Source organism: Ischnura elegans, chromosome 1, assembly GCF_921293095.1.
Source record: "Ischnura elegans chromosome 1, ioIscEleg1.1, whole genome shotgun sequence".
In the NCBI taxonomy this organism is placed as follows: domain Eukaryota; kingdom Metazoa; phylum Arthropoda; class Insecta; order Odonata; family Coenagrionidae; genus Ischnura; species Ischnura elegans.
This window is the reverse complement of record NC_060246.1, coordinates 78571032-78596007: the sequence shown is the minus strand read 5'-3', so window position 1 is coordinate 78596007 and position 24976 is coordinate 78571032. Positions and strand designations below refer to the sequence as shown.

Sequence of the window (24976 nt, the reverse complement as noted above, 5' to 3'; positions counted from 1 at the left end):
TGGCCTTGGCAAATGGAGATCATTGAATATGTGTAGGACTTTCCCTATCCTTCGATGTTTATCTCTTGGTCAATTTAGTTGCTTTCACACAACACAAAAATCTTTATAAATATATTCCACTATTTTCTGAACTTTAAAGTTATAGGTTATGTATGTTTCATGCTCACAAATTTAGTGGCATGAGTTGTTCGGCAAATTAATGTTTCTGTTTTAACCACAATATTATTACTGAGGTAAGACCTTCTTCACTATCATGTGAAACCCCCTGAAATTTCTTTTTATCCTTGATTCATAAGCATTGAATGTAGGTTGTTAACACTTAGGCTGCAGTTTTTGAGAGGAATTTTGACTGAAAAAGTAGAATTACTTTCCTCATCAACGATTTAAAATAGCATTTTAGTTGTGGAAAGTAAAATTCAACCATCCAAATTGGTTTCAATTTTCAACAATTTATCATTAGAATATTTACCCTACTGTTTTGGACAAAATTGAAGTGTTTTGCTACTGGAGGAAGGTAAAGACAACATTGATCAACATGCTCTGCTATCAAAGAATTACTAAACATGTTCTTGCATAAATGGCAAACCACTCAGAATCCAAGAAAAAACAGCATTTTGGTCTTGAAGGATGACCTTATTTAACATTTGACATTGCTAATTTTATTAATTGAAGATAACAGTGCAGAAGAAGCCCTAAAAAATATCAAATACATTTAAATCGAAGCAGCAACTACAATATTTGGCTGTTGAAAATTGGACCATTTTTATTTATCTTTTCTCTACTAAAGACTATGTACTCAATATGTGCCTGGACGTTTCTTGACCCGGGAGACAAAAGCTGTACATTTTCGTAAGAGATTTTCCTAAAAAAGTGAACGAATGCCGAATATATACGTTTAGCTCTCCCCCTTTTATGATGGTCTCGGGTGTGCAATGTCTTTGTTTCAGGACCCAACACCGCGGGCGGGTCTCGAAATCCGGGTGCAGGTACCCGGAACTCTCGTCTTATATTAGCCCTCTTAGCAGTAAAGGGACCACGGTCATACAATTGTTTATCCAGTCATTTTGCAAAATAAATATTTGTTCCTTTCTCAAAAAATATAAACTATGAATTGAATTACTTGTCTTTTGCACATCGTTTACAATTTTCAAACAAAATTCTACAATAAATATTAACTACTATCTCGATTTCAGTCTAAAAATCAACATGGAAATTATTGTTGCATTAAATGCGTTAATATTGACGGTAGAGCTTCATTCAAAATTTGACAAACCTCAGAATAAAATGAGGAATTCAATTTGAAGTCTGCAATTTACATCTAGGCTACAATTATCCATATAACTAATTCATATAAACAAAGCATGATTGACCGCAAACCAACGCCACTGGTAGGGTTATAAGCCCCGAAAGGAAGGGGCCCAACTACCCTCGGAGTCTGAGATAATGTGGAATCCCCACTAGGAGGGGTCGAAAGAGGTTGGTGCTGAGTGTGTATGATTATCCGCAACACCCTTCTTCACGAATGTCCTGCAAAAATGCTCCGTACAGAGGGGATGGAAGAATCTCTCGGGGCTCAGTGCAGCAGTCACGCTAAGGCGAGAACTTCACCGTCTCGAAAGGGTTAACCACAGTGTCCACTTAATGAGTACCATGTGAATTTTTTAGGAACGTTAGACGTGAGGCCAAATCTCCTCAGTCAAATATCTTATTTCTAAAGAGCTAGCAAAGATAAACACGTTATGCAGAGTTTAAGACATAGGCAAGATGTCAAAATAAATGCAACAACAGTTTATTAAGCTCAAAAAATACAATATGAGATCCAATGACACCTGCTACACATTTGATAATATAAATAGAGAGAATTTCTTCTCTTCACTTTCAGTTACAATACATTTTTCTGAAAGATGGGCTCATTCCAAATGACACAAGAAGAAATCCATTTAAATAATTAACACAATAATACCCTAATAAAATAGTTAGGATAAATGAAAATAGATGTCAAATCTCAACAATGTAAAAGTTTTGTGTAATTGCACTTAGTAGCATCTATTAGTTTTGTGCTATTTAAAAATATGTCATGGTGTTTATATTCTATCAACTTTAGTTATTTTCAGAGGAAATGTTATCACATTTAATTGATAAGAAATGAAAGCATCCTTCATCATGTTTCATCTATCACACTTAAAAATATAAACAGCTGTGCTAAACTATAATTGCTAAGTACCAGAACATTGCACTAATTAATACAAATATTTTTTACAATAGTATGAAATCGCTTCATGTCTATGTGCAGACTAGATGTTATTTCTAAAATTAACAAAATGATAAAAAATAAGAAAACTAATACTAACATAAACATAAATAAAACTATGAAAAATAAAGAAATTAGAATTGTGTGTGCTGGTGGTGAACACCTAGATTCACTGTTACTACAGCTCTGCTTCGCTTTATCCATTTTCAAAACCTTATGCGCTCTCAGGAACATCATATAAGTTTCTGAGTTTCAAAATTAGCAAACAAATCAGCAAGAGCTAAAAATGATCTTTATTTAACTTCCTTGTTGAAATTCCTTGCAGCAAACAATTTGAACCACTTGCCCACATTGCTGATTTTGCATGAATATACCAACCCCTAGATTAAACAAAATATACCAATTTTTCTCTCAGTGAATTAAATCGTCTCTTTCATATTGCATATCCCACAACTTTTTCAAAAGATCGACAAGGAATGCATCAAAACTAGACTTGACTCCTTTTATGTCATCTTCAATATCCACAATCACGTGCTCAAGTTCATCAAACTTGCTGGCTGAAAAAAGTTAAAACAAGAAAAATATAAAGCATACATATTCATGATAAGGTCAAAACTAAAATCACAACAACAAATGTTCAAACTGGCAAAATAAAGTTCAAGAAATACCTTCAAAATTAATTAATTCTATTTTAAATCTAACGTCCCCCATGATAAACACATACATATTATAATCTGTTTATATTATATATAGTCACTAATTACAAACATAGACTAGTTTCCTATCCATTTCTGATACTTCAAGGAGATTTCATTGGATGGCATAGCATTGCATTGACTCAACTAAAAGTTTGATCAACCAACTTACTAAGAAAATTACAGCATGGAAAGAGTAAAAGGGCATAAAAGAGGAACATGAAAATGAGCTAATGGCTAAGCAATCAATCAGAGATATGTGACTTTCCCATTATGAGTCATACAATTCAGGGAAGCAAGCTAAATTAATAACTTACTTTGTTTATTAATATTATTAAAATAAGAGGTATGTATTGTATACGAAAAAGAATTAAATGAGAAACAAATTTGATGTGAAAATGCCTTAACCCCATCATAAAAATTGCAGCCCTAAATGAATTTGAAAAATGAAGTGACAGTAAGCAATATACATACAAAAATTATAAATAAAAAACAAATTAATTTCCCACTCACATAATTTCTTTTCTACTCTTTTGTTTTTTTCTTTATTATTGGCAAAAACGACACAGCTCTGAAGTTCATTGGTAGGTGTATCCACAATGCAGTCATAAAAAAGATCTAGCTCCTTCGCATCTGTTGCTGATGTAGGATCATACACCAATATACACCCCACAGTTTTATGCAGGAAAACTGGCCAGAAAGGCTTATATCTAAGGAAAAAGAGAAAAATAATAGATTAAAAATGAATGCAAAATATGTACAAGATTTTTTCAGACATCCATCCTCAACCATGCTCAAAACTGGCTATGTGAAACACCTTAGTGATATATAGTTCATGAGTGGTTAATTACCAAATTGTGGATTGCAAAAACATACAAGTGCTTGAATACTGTCATGCAATGATGTGCAAGTAAAATTTTAAACAAACTTAATAAAAAGATCTAAGTAATCTTTATATGTAACAAGGTCATTGAGGTATCGATGTTCTAATGATTTTCTTATTAAAAATTAAACAATTGGTGATACACTGCCGCTATTTTTATCCCACCAATTGGACATAAATTAAATGGCTTAATGTTAAGGGAAAATTCCTCACAATTTATTAATTATAAATGTAAAAAGATTGGATTTAACAAAGTTTTCACTGAACACCAAAAATTTCTCTTCAAGTTATCTTCGACTCCCAAACAGGAGCCAGCTGTGACCATCTGCTCTGATATCACAGCTTAGTGTGTCCTGCGATAGTGTGGCGCCTATACCTGCAGGGCTTATCCAGCATTAACTAAGGGTAAATGGATGAGGTGGAAGAAGGATTGTGGATTCCCAAGATTGGTTGGCTAGCTCTCATTTTTTCTTGGTCTGACTGACTGGTAAAAGTTTGTATCAAGGTGGTGCTAAAAAATTGTTGATACTCAACCGAGTTCAGAGTATTGCTCGACAGCTTCTGATGTAAGACCATTTTTACGTAGGGCTATCAAAGAGGATACGTTATTAGTAAATGCACCTAAGTTTGCATGCATGACCGGATAAAGCGCAATACAGTAAGAGACAGGTGTGTTATCAAAGTGATTCTGGACACTTCATTTGGGACACAAAGGTAGATGGATCGGAATATTGTTGATGGTAGCAAACCACAACCAGAAATTTTCAGTTTAGTGCATGGGTATACCCGGAATCAAAACTGGGGGGGGGGGGGGGGGGAAGCAAAACAAGCCGTGATCGTTCAAGTTGTAACTTTTTGCACAGAAAAGGTTAATGAAAACAAAATTTTAAGGAAATAATGACAGCCATTAATTAGTTTTTATAATTACTTGCTTGAAAAAATTATGATTTTTATTTTAGCTCCATGTCTTATACTAATATGTATCATTTTTCTTCAAAGAAGAATTTGTTTTGAACTTTTGTTTTGAACTAAATTTATTTTCGATTCTAGTGGGGGGCAGTTGCCCCCCCTGCCCGTCACTGGGTACGCCCATTGTTTAGTGTGCAAACACTAAGAAGCTATAAACTATAATTATTAGTACTTGTTGTTGTTATTTTGTATTGGTAATGTCTCCTCTTTTCTACCCATGGCACACAGGTGGTTAAGACAAATGCAATAATATTTCTAATACCCTGGAACCTCGTTAAAGCGAGTACGGGCTATAGCGAGATCCCCGCTATAACGAGAGATAGCCTATGCACCGTCAATTGATCCTATAATAAGCATGTTAAAAATTTCGTTTTTACGAGGCCCTTTTGGTGTTGGCTCTCGCCATAGCGAGGGTTTCACCGCCGGAAAAACTTACACCAAGACTCCTTAATCTCTGTAATTGCTAGAGATCTGTTAGAAATGAAGTTAATGGAGTGCTCAGTCTCAAATTTATGTGGTAAACTGTCGCTTGATAAATAAGTAATTAATTTTGGTGAAAATATTGTGGCATTAGCATTCGCGAATGCCTGATCTTCTTTTGTTCCTCGGGCGGCAGAAAGCAGTCGTCAGCATACCCGCACGTCCATGAGTTGCATGAATAGAAAGCATTTGATGGAACACACCATGGCCAAAAAAACACCAAACGCGTCTAAGCGAGAAAATAAAAATAAAGGAGTAATATATTGGCTATTATTTGCACCACCTCCGGTACAGCGACAATTCGCTATAGCGAGTGTTTATTGGTGCACCGTGGGGTGTCGTTTTATCGAGGTTCCACTGTACCACAGTCAAGAATTAAGGATCAAATGGACACTTCCATTCTTATGTGCATCCAGTTCATTTTTCTGAATTCTCTGAAGTCTGAATCTTTCTGAAGTCTGAATTCCCTGTTTCATGCAAATGTGGGGTGACATAATGAAGCTGCGGCTAAGAACAAGTAAATAAATATTTGCCCATAATTTTGAATTCTATGCTGATCCCAGAATTTATTTCCCTTTTTAAATCAGGCATCAGTAAAAAATTAACTGAGACACATGGGATGCATGCCTACCAGAGAGGTTAGAGCTTGCCCTCATCATCAGTACATGCTGTTAAGCTTTCTATAAAATACGTAATTTCGTATATTTGCGGGCAATACCGTTTTTTATCAACGGAAAAATTACTATATACTTTGGTAGCCAAGATTTTGTTGACTTACTTTGTTGAGAGTTACTTTTACTAATGGTTGAGAATAAAAAACTGAAGTAGTATAGTGGAATCTGATTTTTTATTTTTCAGGACTAACTGCCAAAGCTTATTCAGTTGCGCCAAGACTTCGTCTACAGAGTACCCAAATGACAATTTTTTTACGTGCCACTGCTACAGATGGGTGATTACAACATTTAAAATTAAACTTTGGCAGACTATTGACAAATTTCTAGAAAAAGAAATACAGATAGTATTTCCCAAGTTAGCTTCACAAAGCTTATTTTTAAGCAATCAAAAAAGATTTTTAAATAACATTGGAGGAAATTTTGACCAAAATCCTCAGAAATGTTGATGCAGTATTGCTAATTTTATGTTCTTATACATGCATGTATCAGTAAAATCCGGACACAAAACTCTTACTACCTAGGAGCTTAAAATGTTCTAAATCTCAAATAGATGCCAAATTTGCAATGCCGCATGATAGTGCCTTTGCATGAGAGAGCGACAAACCTGAGTTGAGAGGGTATCCAATTTAGCATCAATTTAAGATTAAGAAAATTTCCAGCTCCTGGGTGGAAATATTTGTGTCTCCAGGACTGTACATAAAATAAGAGTGACTAGCAGTTTTCATTAAAAACATTAAGTGTAATGTTTTTTACCTAAAAGTTTGTGTTAAATGGGCTGTAAAAATACCACATGGTAGCCTGAAATATATGTATACATAAGCATACACAAAATTTGATAAGGCACATAATTGTGAAGAGATATTGGAAATAGACGGAGCTTGGAGACAGGGGTGAGTTAGTTTTCATCCTTTTGCCTCTTAATTAGTTAAAAAGCATAATAATATCAGGGAAATATACGCATAAATTACAGACAACTCGTCAAATTCAGACAGAGTAGTACCTAACCCTACCACTTGATCAAATTCAATTAACATGCAAATAAAACCTTGTATAAATGCAAAGGGGGATAATTATTACGGCATCAAACTCCTATCCCCTATGTAAGCTTAGGAAATTGGATGGATTATAAATATTTATCCATCGTAGATGGCTCCCAAAAAGGCTCTATGAAAGAATGGACACCCCACTTTCACTGGAATGAGAGTCATGTCATCTGTTCTAAAAATGTCCTCAAGCTAGCATTACTTAAGACTTTAACCTATTTATTTAACCACAGCTAATAGTGAGTTCCAAATTCTACATTCAACCATTTCAATTCGGTTTAATACAACACCGACAAGTTTTGTAAATCCATTCAATGGCAGTTACCGAAATGCGCTGGTTGCCAAAATTATCTTTGCTGATAATCAAACACTTTGAAGATACGAATGTTTTATCTTGCCATACGTAAACAGACACGGTCACATCATTCACAGATATAAGGATATTTACCATGAGTACTTAAAAGGGATATTATTTTCTTCAAGCAGATTGGTAATACATAATATAATAGTACTCTGAAAAACAGAATATGACGTTCGTGTCGCGATTACAAGACTACATGATTAACTGCCGAGACATACCAGTGTAACCCGTTTCTAAAGGATGGGAAAACGAGAAACTGCTAGCAACCTTATTCAGGTAATTTCGTTAATTCTTCAGTAAAATTTGAAAACGCAAACCCGATGTGTTCTTTTTGCAATTGAAGAAGGATTTAGCACATTCTCACACGTCTTAGCTATATTTCTGGATAGAACTCCGTAAAGTGATAAACCTTAAATCTGATAATGTTAAATAAGAAACAAAAATGAGTAAAACGCCGGGATAGTAAAATGTATATGAACGGGTTATTGCTTTCGCTAGGAGCTAATCTAAGATGGATAAAAAGAGTGCTGTGCACACAGATAGTGTGGAAGGGTTATGTAACCCAAAATAAGTACTGTGAAAATCAAAGATGCATACTTTTGATCACCGCTACAGTCCCAGAGTTCAATTTCACAGTTAATATTTTTCTCATTAACTTGCAAATACGAAGACTCAAATTCAAGGATTCTCACTCCTTTAGTAGGTCGATAATCACCCCCATATCTTTCAACAGCATTAGACAAAATGTTACATATGCTAGTTTTTCCGCTCTGAAAGGAAATGGTAAACATAAAAAGCCATCCGCAATTAGGTTTACGAAACGAGGTGACTTACTTTCACAGGACCCAAAACGGCAATTTTCGCCTTAAACATGGCTTAATATCTTCATGAGGACAGTTTTTATCACAATGAGTCGTAAATATAGTATTTGTTATAAAATATTCCCTCAAAACGCCAATTCCTCTATTATACAAACGGTATTGCCGGTGTTCTCAATATTATTCACCAAGTAGCCATTTATAAACAAAGTAGGACACTCGCCTTCGCGAGCTCAGGTGTTTTTAGTATTGCCAACATAGAAAGTATATTTATTGTTAGGGATCTCCAAAGAAAAAGTCAGTTCCTCTTCTATTTCGGTTTTATCTTAACTACAGAGCTCTTTCACCTTAAATTTTCCATCCTTACAAAGACCTTGAATGATAAATAGCTTATTCCGCATATTTTTATTGTTTTTTCAATTGATTTGATAAGTCGTCCTCTGTCACCTTTCATCGGCCGTAAAATATTTATAATGATCGAGGTCCATTATTATCAAAATAATAACGTCATAAGTAACTTGGACATTTAACTTAATTATTCCAAAAAAGATATGATGAATCATCCGAACTCAACTGATTGCGAGTGAAAGAAATATATCCTTCAAAAAATATGTTGGTATCAATGAATGTTTTTCTGACCGCCATGTGTGACAGTTCTGTAGGATTTGTATAATTTTAAATAATCTTGAATTATATTCAAAGAGAGGTTTTCTATAAAACAATTGTATTACAAATGAGGTAAGGGGTATAAGATTTGTTATTTCGTAACTGATATACTCTCTTAAATTGCTATTTTATCTTGTAGGGTATGCTCAAATATTATGGAAGTGTAGATTGAAGTTATTTCATCTTCTTTACCTTATGTATTTCCGGGTTTTATGATTGGCTTCTGTGATTCGTTTTCTATATATTTTGGTTGTGTATAATGTTGCGAAACATTTGTATTATAGAAAGTATTTACTCCATTTTCCAGATGGTTATCCAGAGAGGTACAGTAGAGACATGGAGGCTACCGTCTGAAACACGAATTCCTCATAGAAATCAGTTGATTGTGACTGATGTTTCTGAGGAAAACGACGCAACAGAGCTTCATGTTCAGTTTCCTTTCAATCACGAAGAGGCTCCTCAGCGTCAGATATTGAAATCGGGGTCTTCGTTGGAATCAAACGATGAAGCAGAGCCCGTGCCCCAGGTGTGCCGTGCTTTTCCTGCGTCACCAATGAAGAAAATAAAATTAGAACCACAGGAGTGGGTGGAATGGGTATGCTTTTTCTGTTATGGCACTGATTTTTTTCTCGTTCAAAACCTTGTTGGCAATGTATTACACTAGTCCGTTGGGAGTTTAATGTTCTCATTGAAGTATGTTATCAAAAGTCTGATTTGGTTAGTGCTGAATGAACAGATGTTTTCCACTTCTTTAGTCCTGTATTGAATATTTTTTTTACGAAGGGTATCGTAAATACCTATAACTTAAGTACTATAGGAACTCAGATTGGCTCGGAGATTAACTTCCCCCTTCGCTTCGCTCACACCAGTTATCATTGAGTGCACTGTGGTATTGAATTCTGGACTCCGTGGAATTATCATATTTTTTCTTTCTTGACTAATCATTAGTTATCCTTGAATAATTCTTTTTTATTATTGTTGACATGTTAGAAGCGAGTAAGACCACAAACATAAGCAGTCCTAATGTGGATTCACAGCATTATTAGTTAAGAGGTAGAGACCCGGAATTATTGAGTCGGGTCTTATTTATTGCGATTGGATTCTATCCTGCCTAATTACGTACTTACGTATTTTTTCCTTATTAATGTGGTTGATTTGGTTAGACATTGGCATAGTTTTGCTCCATCTGCCAATGTTTTTCGTCCACTCAAAATAGATGCACAAACATCGCACAAATATGAATTATTATTCTCTTAGATTCCTTCTATGTTTTTTACTCTTTTGGATCTTTAAATAGTTTCATAATTTGCCCATGTGCGAAAGTATACATGTTTGAAAGTATTTTGTGTTTTTTCTTCGAGCTATCTCACATGATTTTATTGAGAAAGATACTTCCTTTGATATCCATTCAGAATTCACTGTTTTTTCCAGTAATTAATAGGTAATCAACGAGTCTGTTATTTCCAAAGAAAGATGTTGATGTGAAGGAGTTATTGGCTATCATATGTTCATAGCTTGTATGTTGTTTGTTTTTGGAAACTGAGCTTCACTTGTCTAATGCACATTTTGAAGAGCTACACTAATGTAACATTTCTTTAGCATTTTATTCTAATTACCTACTAATTAAAAGAAGTCTGTGAGTTTGTGGACAATGTTAAAACAGACTTATTTTAATGCTCGTAAGTATTCTTCTGTTGGGGTTGGCATTGGAAGGTGCTCATTGGAAAGTGGCTCAATTTTCCTGTGCTGTATTTTTTTTTTTACATATTCCTGTTCATTTCATCTAGCCATAAGTATTTATTTTTATATAATTTTTTCCATCCTTAGAAGAATGCATTGAATCTGAAGCAGGCAACCTTGGCCGCGCTCCCTGCAAATTGTTCCTCTGGAAATGGCTCCAACTCTCCTTTTCATGGAAAATTAGGTGTTGATAAGAGTGACAATGGGGCAGCAGCTGCTGTTCGAGCCCTTGACTTACTGAGGCAAAACCTGCAAAAAGTCATCAACCAAGAAATAGACTTAGTCATCTCAAGGTATCTCGAGGCAAGTACTTTTTAGTGCATTCGTATCTCATCCTCGGTGGTGACGGGGTAATATGCCTGGAAATGTTGCCTGCCAACTCAAAGGTTGAGTTTTTGAATTCTATATGCATAGAAATGTGAGGTCATTGTAAGAGAGCACCTATAGGTCCTAAACACTGCGGGTTAAGAAGACTTATACTGCCCTATGGACTGGTTGTATTTTGTCTTTTTTTGTTATGAATTTATGGAAATGACTCTTTGAAAACTTACATATCATATTGAAATTCATGGAGTATGTATAGTAGACCTTAGTCAACCTTTTCCCGTTTCTTTCCACTTCTCTTTTTTCCACAATTTTCCACTTCTCTTACTTAACAAATGATTTTTATAACACTTTATAAAAAATTTTACAATTTAAAACTCGTGAGCATAAACAAGATAAACAACATCAACAAGCCGCCATGACTATTACAATCCCATTTGTACTATCCGTACTACCACTCACTGAACCACTGCCATGAACTGCACCAGTGGGGATCTTGAGTTCTGCCGTATCCCTTTCCTCCGGTCTCTTTCTCTCTCGTAGGCGCCTGCTTTTTCTCTGCGTCCTCTTCTTCTTTCTGCCGATCTTGAATTCTGCCGTATTTCTTCCTCCGGTCTCTCAATACACCACTACTTTAATTTATCTCCCAATCTTTTATAACATGTCTATCTCTTCCTTCTCTCCATACACGACTGGCCTTTTTCTTTTTGCGTCCCTCACTACCATTATTGCCTCCCATCATTGCTTCCTCACTACTATTGTTAATTTTAATTCATTTAAATAAACAACATGGCAGCTTGTTTACAGCTTCTTAAGCCTTATTTTCTATTTTAACTCCATCCTCGCTACTGGAATTGATATAGTACTAACCTCTACAAATTTATTCAAAAATATTTAGCAATAAAATCATTCATCGGTATGATTGTATTCTTTTTTTTAAATCCCAATGAGAATAAGCTAAAAGTATGCTAGGCTTGATTTCCCAATGAGTGGTGGACCCGGTCTTCCACTATATGTATACTGGACTTTCACTGGACCATACATGTGCCTTGCTTGTGAATTTAGAGTTATCTTCATCTTGATGTTAAAATAGCCAAAATTTATACTCCCTTGCTGGAGATCTTTAGGAGTAATGTATTCGGAAAATCTATGCATCAATTTTCTTTTTTCATGGCAGGGAAAGAGAAAGGTGGTTGGTGAGGAGTATTCTAGACTGCTCATATATTTCTCAGTATTACTAGGAGCCAGGAATGACTTATTGTTTGTTCTAAGTCTATTGAAATTCTTAGGGTGTTTTCCTATTTCCAAGGCCACTTTACAGATTCTTGTTTTAACCCTTAAGCGCAGCAGGCATTTAATTAAATCCCATCCCAGCTGCCAGATGACATTTAAATGACTTCGCCTTTTTGACATGTTATCATTCTATAGTTATAACTTTCATAATATGCGATCAGTATCGATTAAAATTTTTGTAAACTTGCATAATATGATGCACTACTTTATGATAATTTTTCAAGCTATTTAAATGAATCTTTATTTTTTTGTGTCTCATTCTCTAAACTAATAAATAAATTTTCAGTTTTCAAAGATTTAAATTTTATTTCGATTATGCTGCGAGATCTCTAAAATTCCATGCATTTTTTTGTATTATTACATGATGTATTTTAAAGATTTTGGGCTGAAAATTTCATCACCAGTTAGATATTTTCGATAGGATTACCCGTTTTGCCAAATTGAAAATTCACGTCAATTTCTTTGAATTATTACGGAATCATTTTATATAGGTACTCACATTCTGTTGTTTCATTCATCAATATGTAAATATTCAAATGACTTTACCTTAGTAATTTTGCTTTGTGTGACATGATTGGAACCAATCAAAGCATTAGCCCATAGCACATTGCTCACACCAGTACACTCTTGTCTCTTCATTTCCCATGCTTGCCATGAACTGCACACTTCCCTTGTGACTTTGATTTCTTCCCAGCTCCAGGGATTCTCCTTAGGAAATGTCATTCTGTCAGTCTTGGGGCTAAATTGTCTAAGGAGTGACGGCCATGTCCAAACTGTCTGTATGGAGTTGAATATTTCAAAAATATTACCTCGACCAGCTGCACTTGAAATGATAGGAGGGTCAATTATTTATACGTGTTTTTCCTGTGAACAACATATGTACTTAGGACTGTGGCATTCAATAGTCTCCTAAATAACTTCATACACCACTTGTTATGGCTTTTTCTTTCCATTAGGTACGAATGCAATTTCAGGTCCTTGAGGTCCACCCCACCAATGAATATATCATTACCTAACTCATAAACAGACTTCCAAGTCTCTTTTTTGCCTTTCAATAATATTTTCATTTCATGGATCCCCTATTATAAATAAAAATGACCACATACAGGAAGTACACCCAATAAGAATTTCAACACTCTGCCTGAAAGAACACCACACAGATGAATGGTTTTAGTAGACTGGAGTGCATAGTTTCGAAGCTCCATCAAGGGATGAGAAAATATCTTGAAGAGGTCCTGGTATATGTTGACTGTTTACAAGTAATCTTATTTTCGTTGATTACTGTCCACAAAAGAAAAAATAAATAAATAGCGCATGGCCCCTTCGCTTAGGATGCTTAGGGCTAATGAGGCGAACCAACCACACTTGGGACTCAAGGTGATGGATGACACACAAGGAGAAAACAGAGAGAAGTCAGTGATCTTATAAGGAAGATATCGTATCTCAAGCTAAAGTAGCTGACCCTTCTTGATGCCTCACTAGCAGAATAGGCAGCTGTTTACTAGATAGACATTGGAAGAAAGGTGTTGATTTTTTTAGATCAAATTCATCAACTCGCTGGTTTAAAATGAAATTTCATTGAAACATTTAAAAAAAACCTGAAGTTTACAATATATAGTAATAGTACAGCATAGTTTACAAGTGGAAATGTGTCTAATGAAGCAAATGGATATGATATATGATGTACCAACAAAAATCAAAATCAGATATTGTGTTGACCTGAGTTAGTTCCATTAATTTTTATCATTTTGTTTGAACATGAATATTATTAACTGTCTTAAAATTTCGCTTGTTTCCAGAAATTTTTCCAGCCAGCTGTGGAAAACATCAAAGACAATTTGGGGGCAGAATCTGTTACCCAGGATATGCTTAGAAAAGTTTGCCGTCAAGTTCTGGAAGAGGCAAAACTGATGTATTCTCCAGTGACAAATTCACATGTGGCCTCAGAATCTCAGTCACTTTTCAAATCATCTCACTTAAAATTGGACAAGAATAGATATCATAAGTTGAATATACCTAAAATCTCAAAGCTCGAAGTGGTAAGTATCTTTGGTGAATGGCATTATGTAATTTGAGTTTGTTGCCTAGATTTTGCCCCTCCCTATTGGGTGATTGGTTTGAATTGGTGGAATCATATATGATTTTAAGAATACACTTTTATTTCTTACACTCAAATAATTTAGTTAGTGGTAACTCAATTATATGTAGAAAAAACTTCACTTTTAATGCATGTTGTGTCGAGCAATTAGCTAAGGAAAAGAGTACTACAGTAGACTCTCGTTATTACGAAGTTCATGAGACTTAAAAACCAGAGGTTTGTAATAACGAACTTGGTATGAACGTTTCATTTAGGAATCATCGAAAGAAAAAGAAAACATACTTTATCAAAATTTCTTCTCTTTTCAATCTCCCGCACTTAATATCTTCAGAATCATGTGTATATATACGCGTTTAAATTATAAGCAAGTCCGCGATATACGAAGAAGATGCGTTCCGAGACGTTGCTTGTTAGTTGATAAACCTATATAAGGCATCAAGGAGAGGTGTTATCCTGCAGAATGCAACACTGCATCACAATCTTGCATTAACTCACAATTGTGACGAACTGATCTAGCTTGCAACGTAGAAAAAAATCGCTGTCCACGGGAAGAGAGAATGGGCCAAAAGCTGAACAGTCCCTGACTTCACACAGGATTAAATGATACCGTATAAGCTTGTGTAAGAGGCGCACACGTGTAAGAGGCGCACCCCTATTTTGAGGATCGAAGCTATAAAGAAAAAAAATTTTGCGACATTTTTTTTATCCTATCGTGCGGTGTTGCAGACGTATGCCTGGAATTTCGACAGTTATCGAAATGTCCTCTTTCAGTACTATTTGAAAGAGGAAATTTTGATAACTGCGGCGGCATAAGAGGGAGTAGAAAGAGTTCCGATCCTCTCTTTGCATACGCCATCGCTCTACGTTGCTTGTCCTACTCACGAACAATTTTGTTTAAAAGCTCTCGCAGGAGTATTGCAATAGAATTGCAGCCGTGGAAAATTTTAAGGCGAAACACGACAGGCAAATGGCATAAGCTTTCCCAAGAGATTGAACAACAATCGGGGCAATCTCAGCGCCGTAGGATAATAACCACGTCGTAGATTTAAGGCCCCTTGCACACGCACCGATTTTGGACGGCCGGTAAAATATCGGCCGTCCACATTCCAATAGTGAACAATGGGAGAGCATTGGAGCTTGTACACGTACCGACCACATGCCGGCACCGGCAAAATGCCGGTTAGCTGCAGGCTATTGTCACTGTGGATGGCCGACACCGGCTCAAAAACTTAGCAACTTATCGTTTGACCGGTAAAAATCCGGCGTGTGTGCAAGCATCGCTTCGCTGGTAAAATATCGGCCAATATTTTACCGGCCGTCCAAAATCGGTGTGTGTGCAAGGGGCCTAACGGAACTACACTCGGCTCTCCATCAGCTAATGCCTCTGCCGTTTTTTTCCTTTCCGAGACTCCACAGGAAAATATCAAGTTACAGGGGAACAATGGAAACGTGTTTCATCCCTACCCCATTCCACCAACTGACCTTTTTCGGTCTACCAGGTTCAATTCCCCGAGTTTCTGGAGGTCAAATGCTACGTGAGTCACCTTCTGAGCTCGAAGATATCTCGATATCTTTCAGCAATTGTATGACACGCACGAGGTTCTAAAAAGAATTAGACCTAACGCGACGTATATCTTACAGCATTTAAGTTTTTTGAGCTCTAATTGATTGACACAAAGATTTATAGCTAAAATAAGGCTACTAATATTCAACATAGTCCAAACAGCACAATTTCGGAAGAAACAAGCGTAGCATAAGCGCATTCAAACTAGACGAGACGGACTGGAAACTCAGGCAACGCAAACTGCGTATATCACATTGCTGCGCCTTCGCCCCTTCGCTTTAAAGGCAACGACGTCACATGCAAGATCGGACGTGTTCTTCCCTTGCTCCTTCGCTCGTAGCTTCAAATACGGAGGGGAGGGAGCCCTCTTCCCCTCGACCTCTCCTTCAGCGCTCTTCACTTATAAGCATTTCCGATTTCTTCTATCCACCATTAAGTCCAACAATGAGCACACTCGTTCGAATTTTTTCAACCGCAGGTTTTGACACCAATATTACTATATGCAGTATAAATGCCGCGGGATGCCCACTCTTGGCAATAAATTTAGCGCGCGCTCCGGAGCGAATCACCCCGTGCGATCTTTTCAATGTTCACCTCTGGGGTACCGACGTGACGGCGCGATGCTTGCAAGAAATTCAAACAGGAGCATTTTAAAAATACATCACTAAGGGAGAAACTCCCCTGCCTGCCGCTTGATTTTGACCCAGGGTTCCAGATGACTGACTCACGCTGAAAACCAAGGCCACTCAGTTCCCCTTGAACTTGCAACCGGTGAAGTGGAGGGGGGGAAGATAAGAAGTTTGTGTAAGATGCGCACCCCCATTTTCGGCTGCAATATGTGGGAAAAAAGGTGCGCCTCTTACACGCGCTTATACGGTACTTTTTCAGATTACTCTACACCACCTTGTGTCGCATCGGCAAGCTTTGAAGTTGCCAAATTTGAAGTTTTGGGCACGCTTGAATTTTTCGAATGTTTGTATCTCTGAAAGTTCGTAAATCCAATGTGCGTAGGAAGAGGACTAACTGTACGTCGAATTTACGAGCGTTAATGAGTGGATCACCATAATTCCACAGCTTATTGTATTGTGTTGTGCGCATATTGAAGTACATATCTCCAACTGAAGAAAGAACCAAAATTGACACTCTTGGACTCAGTACAAGAAGAGAACTTAAATGTATATCAATGACGATAACGTTGTGTATATCCACCTAAATGCCATTGCTTTTTCGTGGAACTTTGTAATCATTTTATAACTGCCGGGTCCAGGGATTGAGGTTTGTAATTTCATAATAACATTTCTTTTACGAAAGATTGGATAGGCCTTTTCGTCATGACCAAAAAATGCTTCATAATAACGAGAACTTCGTAATAATGTTGTTTGTATTAACGAGTGTCTACTGTAGCAACGTCATTTTTGCATTTCAGTTTTATTTTTGTTATTGCTGTTGCATGAGCACTGCTGTTATTTCTTGTTATAATGTAATGCTCATTTATGCATTGAAAATTTGGTCAGATAATCATCTCAGTTTAGAAACTAATGATTTATTTGACTTTCCAGTGTGCTCATTCATCCAAAAGGAAGTCATTGAACCAAAAATTTTGCCCTTCTGAGTATGAATCTCCCAAGAAAAAGCAAAAGGGCATACCTACAATATGTAGTAAAGTGGCCAACTCTACATCCTCATCCTCCAAACCATCCTCTGCTTCACACCTTCATCTCATGTTGTCTAATACTTCTGGTCAGACGGGTAGCCAGCTGAAACCTCTCCAGAATTCGGTGGCTAGCAATTCTCCAAAAGTTGATTCTAGCCACACAGCGGTCATATGCAATTCAAGCAAATCTAAAGGAAAGGAAGTCATGCCAGCCAATGTTTTTCCAAAGTGGGATGGTAGTAAATGGGCTGCATCAAGAATTGTGTCCCAAACACTCTTTGTAATGGGAGCTAGGTAAGACATTTTTTTCAGACAAGGTTTCAGATAAAGCATACCTGATTGTATTATAAGTGGCCAAAACTTCCAGATGTGGCCTTTCATTTTGCTGGTAATCATCGGTGATGTGAAAATGCCTTACTATCTTGCAAAAACTTTTTCTCCTCAATATATTTGGATCGTGTTTGCCTAGTCTCCCTAAATGAACTGCTTACAATTGGAGTTGTGACAGAAGCCAATATGCCTTCAGGTGTGCTATGTATTTGCCCTTGGGTCATTCAAATGTGCTCTGTATATTTTGTACGACCATTTTCCAAAAAAATTATCACTGTCTACTTAAAAGTATGTCACTTAATGTTAATTGAGTTTTACTCATCTGGAACACTTCTTTATAAAATTAAATAGTTGATAGTTAATTTATCATTTTACTTTCCTCTTGCAGGGCTAATAAAGCTTTAGGTTTTGGTCAAATGAGAGGCCGTTTGTACATTAAACACCCTGAGTTGTTCAAATATTCTGGTGATCAGGAAGATAAGGAGTGGCTTACTCGAAATCATTTAATGCCACCTACTGGTGGTAAAGCATATCTAATGATTGTGGAGGATATTCGGCAGTTGGCTGAGACAGAGGAGTACAGGTAAGGTTTTATGAATGTCGGTATAATTTTCCTCCCACTGGTGTATGATGGATTTGTTTTGCTCAAAGTAAATATGTAAATAAAAATTCCCTTACCGCATACAACATGAAAATTTGTTATAAAATCTATGATTTCCTCAAAGGTTGCAATTGAATTAGGGTTGCCATAATTCCGAAGACTAGGGAAGACTCAGGGAAAGAGAAATCCCGTTGGGAAAATCTGTTAATGTTCTGGTAAAATGATGCATGGATAACTAGTTATCTTATCTGCAATTATTAAGTCTTATAATTGTGCAATGTAACATTTTTTTAAAGCATTTGATGAAGTACCCCATGGAAAGTTAATAATAAAATTGAAATCTTATGGTCTAGATGAAGATATCATTTCCTGGATATGAGAACTTTTGAGCGACCGCATTGAAAGAGTAGTATTAGACAGTGCAGTCTCCAATGAGGTTAGAGTCACTACTGGGATCCCTCAGGATAGTGCCATAGGCTCAATCCTATTCCTTCTTTATATAAATGACATTGGCGAAGTAGTAAACAGTAAGTTACGATTATTTGCAGACGACGTTGTAGTTTACAGAGAAATCCGTTTCAGCAAAGATGAGATGAACTAACGAATGACATTGCTGCTATTCAAGTGTGGTGTGGTGCATTGCAGTTAGAATTAAATTTGAAAAAATGCGTAGTAATGAATTTCTGAAAGAAGAAATACTCCCTACAGCATAGCTATATCATTCGGGGCACCCAATTAAAGGCAGTTGAATCCGTGAAATATCTAGGGGTTAGACTCAATAATGATCAATCGTGGAATAAATATTCGGGAAATAAACGGTCAAGCTAATTGTAAAATGGGTTTTGTTAAAAGAATATTAGGAAAGTGCGACGACAAAGTGAGAGAAATTAGCTACTTCTCCCATCTTTAGACCCCATTTAGAATGCACTGCCAGTGTTTGGGACCCTCATGAAAAAGGCTTAATAATGGAGTTAGAACGCATGCAAAGAAGAGCTGCCAGGTACGTGAAAGGTCGTTATGATAGTCTTGTTAGTGTAACTAACCTATTAGATAAACTCGGATGGGAATCTCTGTCAGACCGTCGATTGAAAAACAAACTAAACCTTTTAGATAAATTCAAGGGCGGTGTCTTTTCTAACGAAGTTAACCATATCTTACGGACGCCAACATACTTCGGAAGATCAGATCATATAAATAAAATAAGAGAGAGAGATTGTAGAACTGACAGATTCAGAATGTCTTTTTTTCCACGTTCAATAAGAGATTATAACGGCAGCAATAAAACCCATAAATAGATAAGATGACTTGTAGTGTAGCATACTAACCTGTGTAAAACTTAATGCATGTTGCTTAATTTTATTATTATTTCTAACAGCATATTGTAGTATAATTTGTTAGTATGCATGATGTTTTTTGTACTGTGTGTTGTGCATGTGAGAGTCCAATTGCATGCTGGTGATTGATCACCCCCTGCCAAACACTCTAGAGGTGGCTCCCAGGGTATTATGTAGATGAAGAATTTATGTGCTAGAGATTCATCATATATCATAATGTGTGTGTTTTTGATGTACTGCCTCTTTGGCTTTACCTGAGAAATGGTATTTTATGGTGTACTTTTGTATCCTTCAGGAATAATCCTAACCTGCTTTTGGATGAAATACATGGATTTGAGGTACCTGACTTCATGCTGAGGAAAATTCGCTGTTATGTCAACAGTTTAAGAATGGAAGAATTGAACTCATCTAATGCATCTGGAAATGGGAAAACAAATTGTGCAATGAAAGGAAAAGTGCAGCAAAATCATAGCAAAAAACTTCCTCCACCTGTGATTAAAACTGTCTCCTGCCAATATGTGAGTCAATGCAATAATATTAACAACTATAATTTTTTAATAGAAATACAAAGTGAAGTTAGTTCTGTTGCTAGTATACATTTTAAAATAAAACCTCTGTATGTATTAGGAACACCCATGTAGTGAAATTTTATGAAAACCTTCATATAATGAAATCATAGACATGGTTCCAGGCCTTTCTCATGGATATGCATTGGTTAAAATCTTGTGTAAGGAATGTCAAGGGGACTGGGTTGGTGTGGTGGCTAGTGTGTTGGCCTCCCAACTTGTGGACTTGGGTTCAAAGCCCCAATGGCAGTGGCAGAAATTTCCAGTGATGGCCCTTTTCCTGCTCGAATGTTGCGTGGAGGACATTTCAAGTGCTTTAATTACATAAATATTTATATGTACATATTTAATTTTATTGTCATATTCTACTCTATCCGGCCACGGTAGCAGCGGGGTGAAGTACCAGCCTGCCAAACTGAAAGGCGTGGGTTTGGGTCCCGCCTGGGTAGTTTGTCCCAGAGCATGGTTGTGCGTGAGCATGCGCGAGGCATGGCAGAGTATAGTCCTTGTTAAACTTTATTTCCCCCGATGTATAAGGCCTTAAATGAGCTGTTTTCAGGGCGATAGAGATAAATAAAAATCGAAAGAGTTTTTCTTAATTGAGACCAAGAGCCTTGTTTTCACAGTTCTGATAGGCCATTGCCATAAGCTGTGCAACTTATTAGAAGCAGGAACACCAGTGATGCCTACATACCTTCTAATTCATCATTTCTCAGCCTAATGGATATCCAATCTGGGCTAGCAGTGTGTGTTACATATCAGGCATTTATTCAACTTATTCTATAAAATTTGTAATTAGATGCTGAAGGTACATAGTCTGAAGAGGCAAGCATGGTCAGTAATGACAATTTTTGCCTTAATGCACTTTAATGCAAAAAATTACTGATTACATATGTATATGTATTCAGTGTTAGAGACTGTCAAGTGGAGGTGAGCATGAAAATATTGTATGAAGACATAATGAATATTTTTTCGGGGAAGGAGGAGTAATATGTATCTGGGTATTTCATATTATCAAAAATAATTAGGTAATTAAGTCATGATGTGGCCAATTAGATTGTTTCATTCCTTTTAAGGTTTTCATATGACTTCGCTTAACATATTCAGTGCGGAGCACATCAATTGACGTGGTCCCGTCCAAGCCGAAATATGGACAACGTCAATGGACGTGCTCTGCTGGTCGGATAGGGGGCCTTTCTCCGCCTCCATTCGTGACTAATATCCACTTCCGAGTCTTCCAATCGTATGCATGACCTTCAGCAAGCTTCCCTCTTTCAACTCATGTGCGCCATTCATAAATAGCAGTATCTGAACGGAAGATATGCTGCGAAAACCTCTCTCTATTTTTCTTTCTTACTTTATCGGCCGATTCTGACGACGTGATACATGAAAATCGGGCTAGATATTCTTTATTCTTTTTTTAGCACATTAATTCCTCTGCATTTACAAAATAATAAATATTTATCTAAATGATTTTTTTTAATAATATGATCATGCCTCCACTTGCTCCCTTTCTGTCTCTATTGGTAATTTTGTCCTTGTGGATCAGTCATTGTGTAATTTTATTTATAATTGAACTTATTGTGAGGCAATACATCATGAATTATGGGTCTGTTTTGAACTAATTAAATCCCTTTATTCTATAGGATAATAAAAAAAGGAAAGAAGAACCAAAGAATTCAGAAGTTGTCTCTCCAATCAAAAGCATATTAGAGACCAAGTTGCGTGAGGATAAGTCACCTCTTTCTTCTCCTAGTGGTGTCCAGAATTCCATCATACAACCGTCTACCACAAAGTCATGTACAATGGCGTCAGTTTCATCTTCCACAAATGACAACAAGATAACACTGAAGTCTTTGCTTGAAAGCAAAACTAGTCTTCTTTCTTTAGGAGACAAGCACTCACCAGGTAAATAAAAATATTTTTATTGAATCTGTGTCCATCAACTAAGAAGCTTAAAAGAAAAGTGATATTCATATCGTTGAATTCTCCAGGATGATCAGCCCTGGGGTTAAGTACAAATTGTGCTTGTAGTGTTTTTAATGAGTATATATATTTATGATATATTTAGAAGGAGTTATTTATTTATTTAATAATATGAGCTTAAGAGTCATGTGTCAATTTTGCCTCTTCTAACTATAAATGGATATACACAGATGAAAATGTTGTAGTGTGAATGGTTTAGACTAGTCACTCTATAATGTTTTCATGGTTATTTTATTTCTGTATTGTATTCTAGTCAGAAAGTCTGTTTTATGATTATTGTTATTTTATTTATTTGGGTCCAAAGCATCAATATTTTGATTGCATTTAAGGATATGTGTTTGTTTGGCCACTTGAAACTGGTCATATTTTGTTGTGCCAAATTTATTGAAGTATTCAAATGGCAATATTTATTTATCGCTTTCCATATTCTGGCTCGTTCTATAAATATATTTTTGAGGGTACAATAAATAATTTTTGGCTTTGCCACCACAAAGGATGTTCAGAGCAGATATTATTTATTTTTTTAGATATGGCTGTTCTCTCAGATTATGCTGATATGTTTGTATAATATAATATTTGAAGTCTCATGTTGTTTAATCCATGAGCTTAATGATGTAAAATATGAATATAAAGTTTTCAGTGTGTTTTGGTAGTGAAATGCCTCATTTTGAGGTGGAAATAGCTATATTTTATGACATTGTTAGGTATATAAAACAGAGAGCAGTTGTCGAAATGGACTCGTCTCTCAAGATAGCTACAAAATGGGTAATTCTTACGAAGGTGATAATTATGTCTACAAACAATGTTCAATGTATGGGAGTTATAAAATTGTTGTTTACATTCCAGATTTTTACATATAAGGATATTGCAAACTGTTTATCTAAAATTCTATTTAATTGATATATACATATATATATATAAACAATGTTGTGCTTCTTTTTTGTAGAAATTTCTGTGTGTGCATGTGTATAAAACTTAAATAAAAATAATTTTATTATAGTTTACATTTTTTCAAATGCACTGCCATTTTAATATAAATTGTATTTATTTCATTTTGGTGTGTCCTGTAACCACAGATTGACATCTCCAGGTTATAATTCAATAAAATTACCCCTTATTATATTCTTAGTCGATGTCATTGGCCTGACACATTTTCATCCATTCAGGGGATGATAAGTCATCTAGGAATCTTTCCTCTTTCAATTTTTGAAAGTCGCAAAAAATAATGGGAGGATTTTTTGGTGATCGGAATACGGATTTATAAGAAATGGATATTTGATCATGGGCAGATGAAAGTAAGACAGGACTTTGTGAAAAGGAGATTGCTTTGTCTAAGTCATCCACAATGCAGAGGTCGACATAGGTATGACTATTGAAAGTGTTTGAGTTGCGTCGTCTGAGACCAAAGGTAGGTTATTCAAAGTCTCTCAGATGGTTGCTATTTGCAGTCACAGAGAGCATATCATCATTGAAGTAACCAATAATTATTTTAGTTTTGTGTTTAGCGTAATAACTTAAGAAAGAATTTACTTATACATTTATGAGATCAGTTATAGGAATGCAATAGCCTTAAGCAAGTAGAAGTTTCACTGTGTTCATTCCAAAGACTTCTAGAATAATAAATTCAGGCAAAGAGCAATACTCTTGAGGGAGAATTACTCAATGCACAATAGTTCAGTTTGTGGTGAATGAAAGCCCTTAAATGTGCCACCATCTTTTGTCCCGATCCTGTCATGACGCACTAGGTTGTTATCGGCCAAGTACACCATATCGTTTGGGATCATAGGTTTCAGTCATGCATATAATCTCTTATGACTCTCTAAGGAAATGAATACGAAATTCATCAATATGGTGAGTTAAAGACTGACAGTTTACCCAGCATAGCTTTACATGAGTATAAAATGTGTTATTAATAAGATATGTTGAACTGGATTTTAATTTTGAACATTGAGAATCACTTAGGGGTTGGATACCTTTTGCATCACTAAGCAATCAAATCACTATTTATGGGTTCCACTTCAGTGGAACAATTTCACCTGTGCCACTAAAGATTGATGAGATCTTCTTCTGTGTGCAGGACGAATAAATCACTTCCGTCTTCCTTCCTGCCTTATACCGCCCCTGACCATAAATATTTTAGTTTGCCCGATTTCTTTAGATCTCTGGCTTTGGAATACAGTTTATGATTGTGAGCACTCAGTGGTTCATTAACGCACATACAATAATTAGGGAAATTACTCCAGCTAATATCTGCAGTGGAAAAATTTCTTTTTACTCTATGGGCCTTGAGTATCTCTCGAACGAGGTTGGACCTCGTAAAGCTCACTGTAATGGTAGGAGGCTTGTTGCTGGTGAAACACCCATTTACTCACTATCAGTAGTCAACATCCGTTTAGTCAAATTGTACCCTGGGGGAAAATCCCACTTGGTACACCAGGGATCCCAACACTTCCCCAGTTTTCTGTGGGATATAGTGTATTTCCAGTACATTCCTGAGGGATTCCTGTTCCATGAAATGCAATTGAACTTCAAGATTATCTATCTATTCGCATGAGTAGAATTTTATTTTCATCTACAAGATTGCCAAATTTAGTAAGGTTGATCGTTAATTAGGGCAATAGTTAATGGGCATTATTTAAACACTGC

General features: G+C 36.1%; 2 protein-coding genes across 4 annotated transcripts; one reads left to right on the top strand and one right to left on the bottom strand.

Annotated features, from left to right (window-relative positions):
• Positions 1–1767: 1767 nt before the first annotated feature.
• LOC124163876 (intraflagellar transport protein 22 homolog) lies at positions 1768–8404 on the bottom strand. Of its 2 annotated transcripts, XM_046540982.1 has the most exons (4): positions 8191–8400; positions 7954–8126; positions 3460–3656; positions 1768–2808 (listed from the first exon to the last, which is right to left on the bottom strand). In XM_046540982.1, the coding sequence occupies exons 1-4, from the start codon at positions 8227–8229 to the stop codon at positions 2663–2665; spliced, it is 555 nt and encodes a 184-aa protein (XP_046396938.1). In that variant the 5' UTR covers positions 8230–8400; the 3' UTR covers positions 1768–2662. The 2 variants fall into 2 exon arrangements, 1 of the variants encoding a protein (XP_046396938.1); XR_006865861.1 differs by lacking the exons at positions 1768–2808; positions 7954–8126 and having other exon boundaries at positions 3491–3656; positions 8191–8404.
• On the top strand, positions 7131–23318 carry LOC124163859. 2 transcript variants are annotated; one of them, XM_046540967.1, is made up of 8 exons: positions 7131–7632; positions 9148–9435; positions 10668–10883; positions 13997–14236; positions 17419–17807; positions 18232–18426; positions 20074–20296; positions 21991–23318. In XM_046540967.1, the coding sequence occupies exons 1-8, from the start codon at positions 7597–7599 to the stop codon at positions 22258–22260; spliced, it is 1857 nt and encodes a 618-aa protein (XP_046396923.1). In that variant the 5' UTR covers positions 7131–7596; the 3' UTR covers positions 22261–23318. The 2 variants fall into 2 exon arrangements, with proteins under 2 accessions (XP_046396923.1, XP_046396928.1); XM_046540972.1 differs by lacking the exon at positions 7131–7632 and adding an exon at positions 8804–8912 and having other exon boundaries at positions 21991–23317.
• The last annotated feature ends 1658 nt before the right edge of the window (positions 23319–24976 follow it).

Bases quoted from the DNA above. Each gene is read 5' to 3' on its own strand.
- LOC124163859 (XM_046540967.1), top strand. From the start codon at position 7,597: ATGGGAAAACGAGAAACTGCTAGCAACCTTATTCAG. The intron at 10,884-13,996 runs GCAAGTACTTTT...GCTTGTTTCCAG, and splicing joins TCATCTCAAGGTATCTCGAG to AAATTTTTCCAGCCAGCTGT. The intron at 20,297-21,990 runs GTGAGTCAATGC...TTTATTCTATAG, and splicing joins AAACTGTCTCCTGCCAATAT to GATAATAAAAAAAGGAAAGA.
- LOC124163876 (XM_046540982.1), bottom strand. From the start codon at position 8,229: ATGTTTAAGGCGAAAATTGCCGTTTTGGGTCCTGTGAAA. The intron at 8,127-8,190 runs GTAAGTCACCTC...ATTTCCTTTCAG, and splicing joins CCGTTTTGGGTCCTGTGAAA to AGCGGAAAAACTAGCATATG. The intron at 2,809-3,459 runs GTGAGTGGGAAA...AACTTTTTTCAG, and splicing joins AAGAGTAGAAAAGAAATTAT to CCAGCAAGTTTGATGAACTT.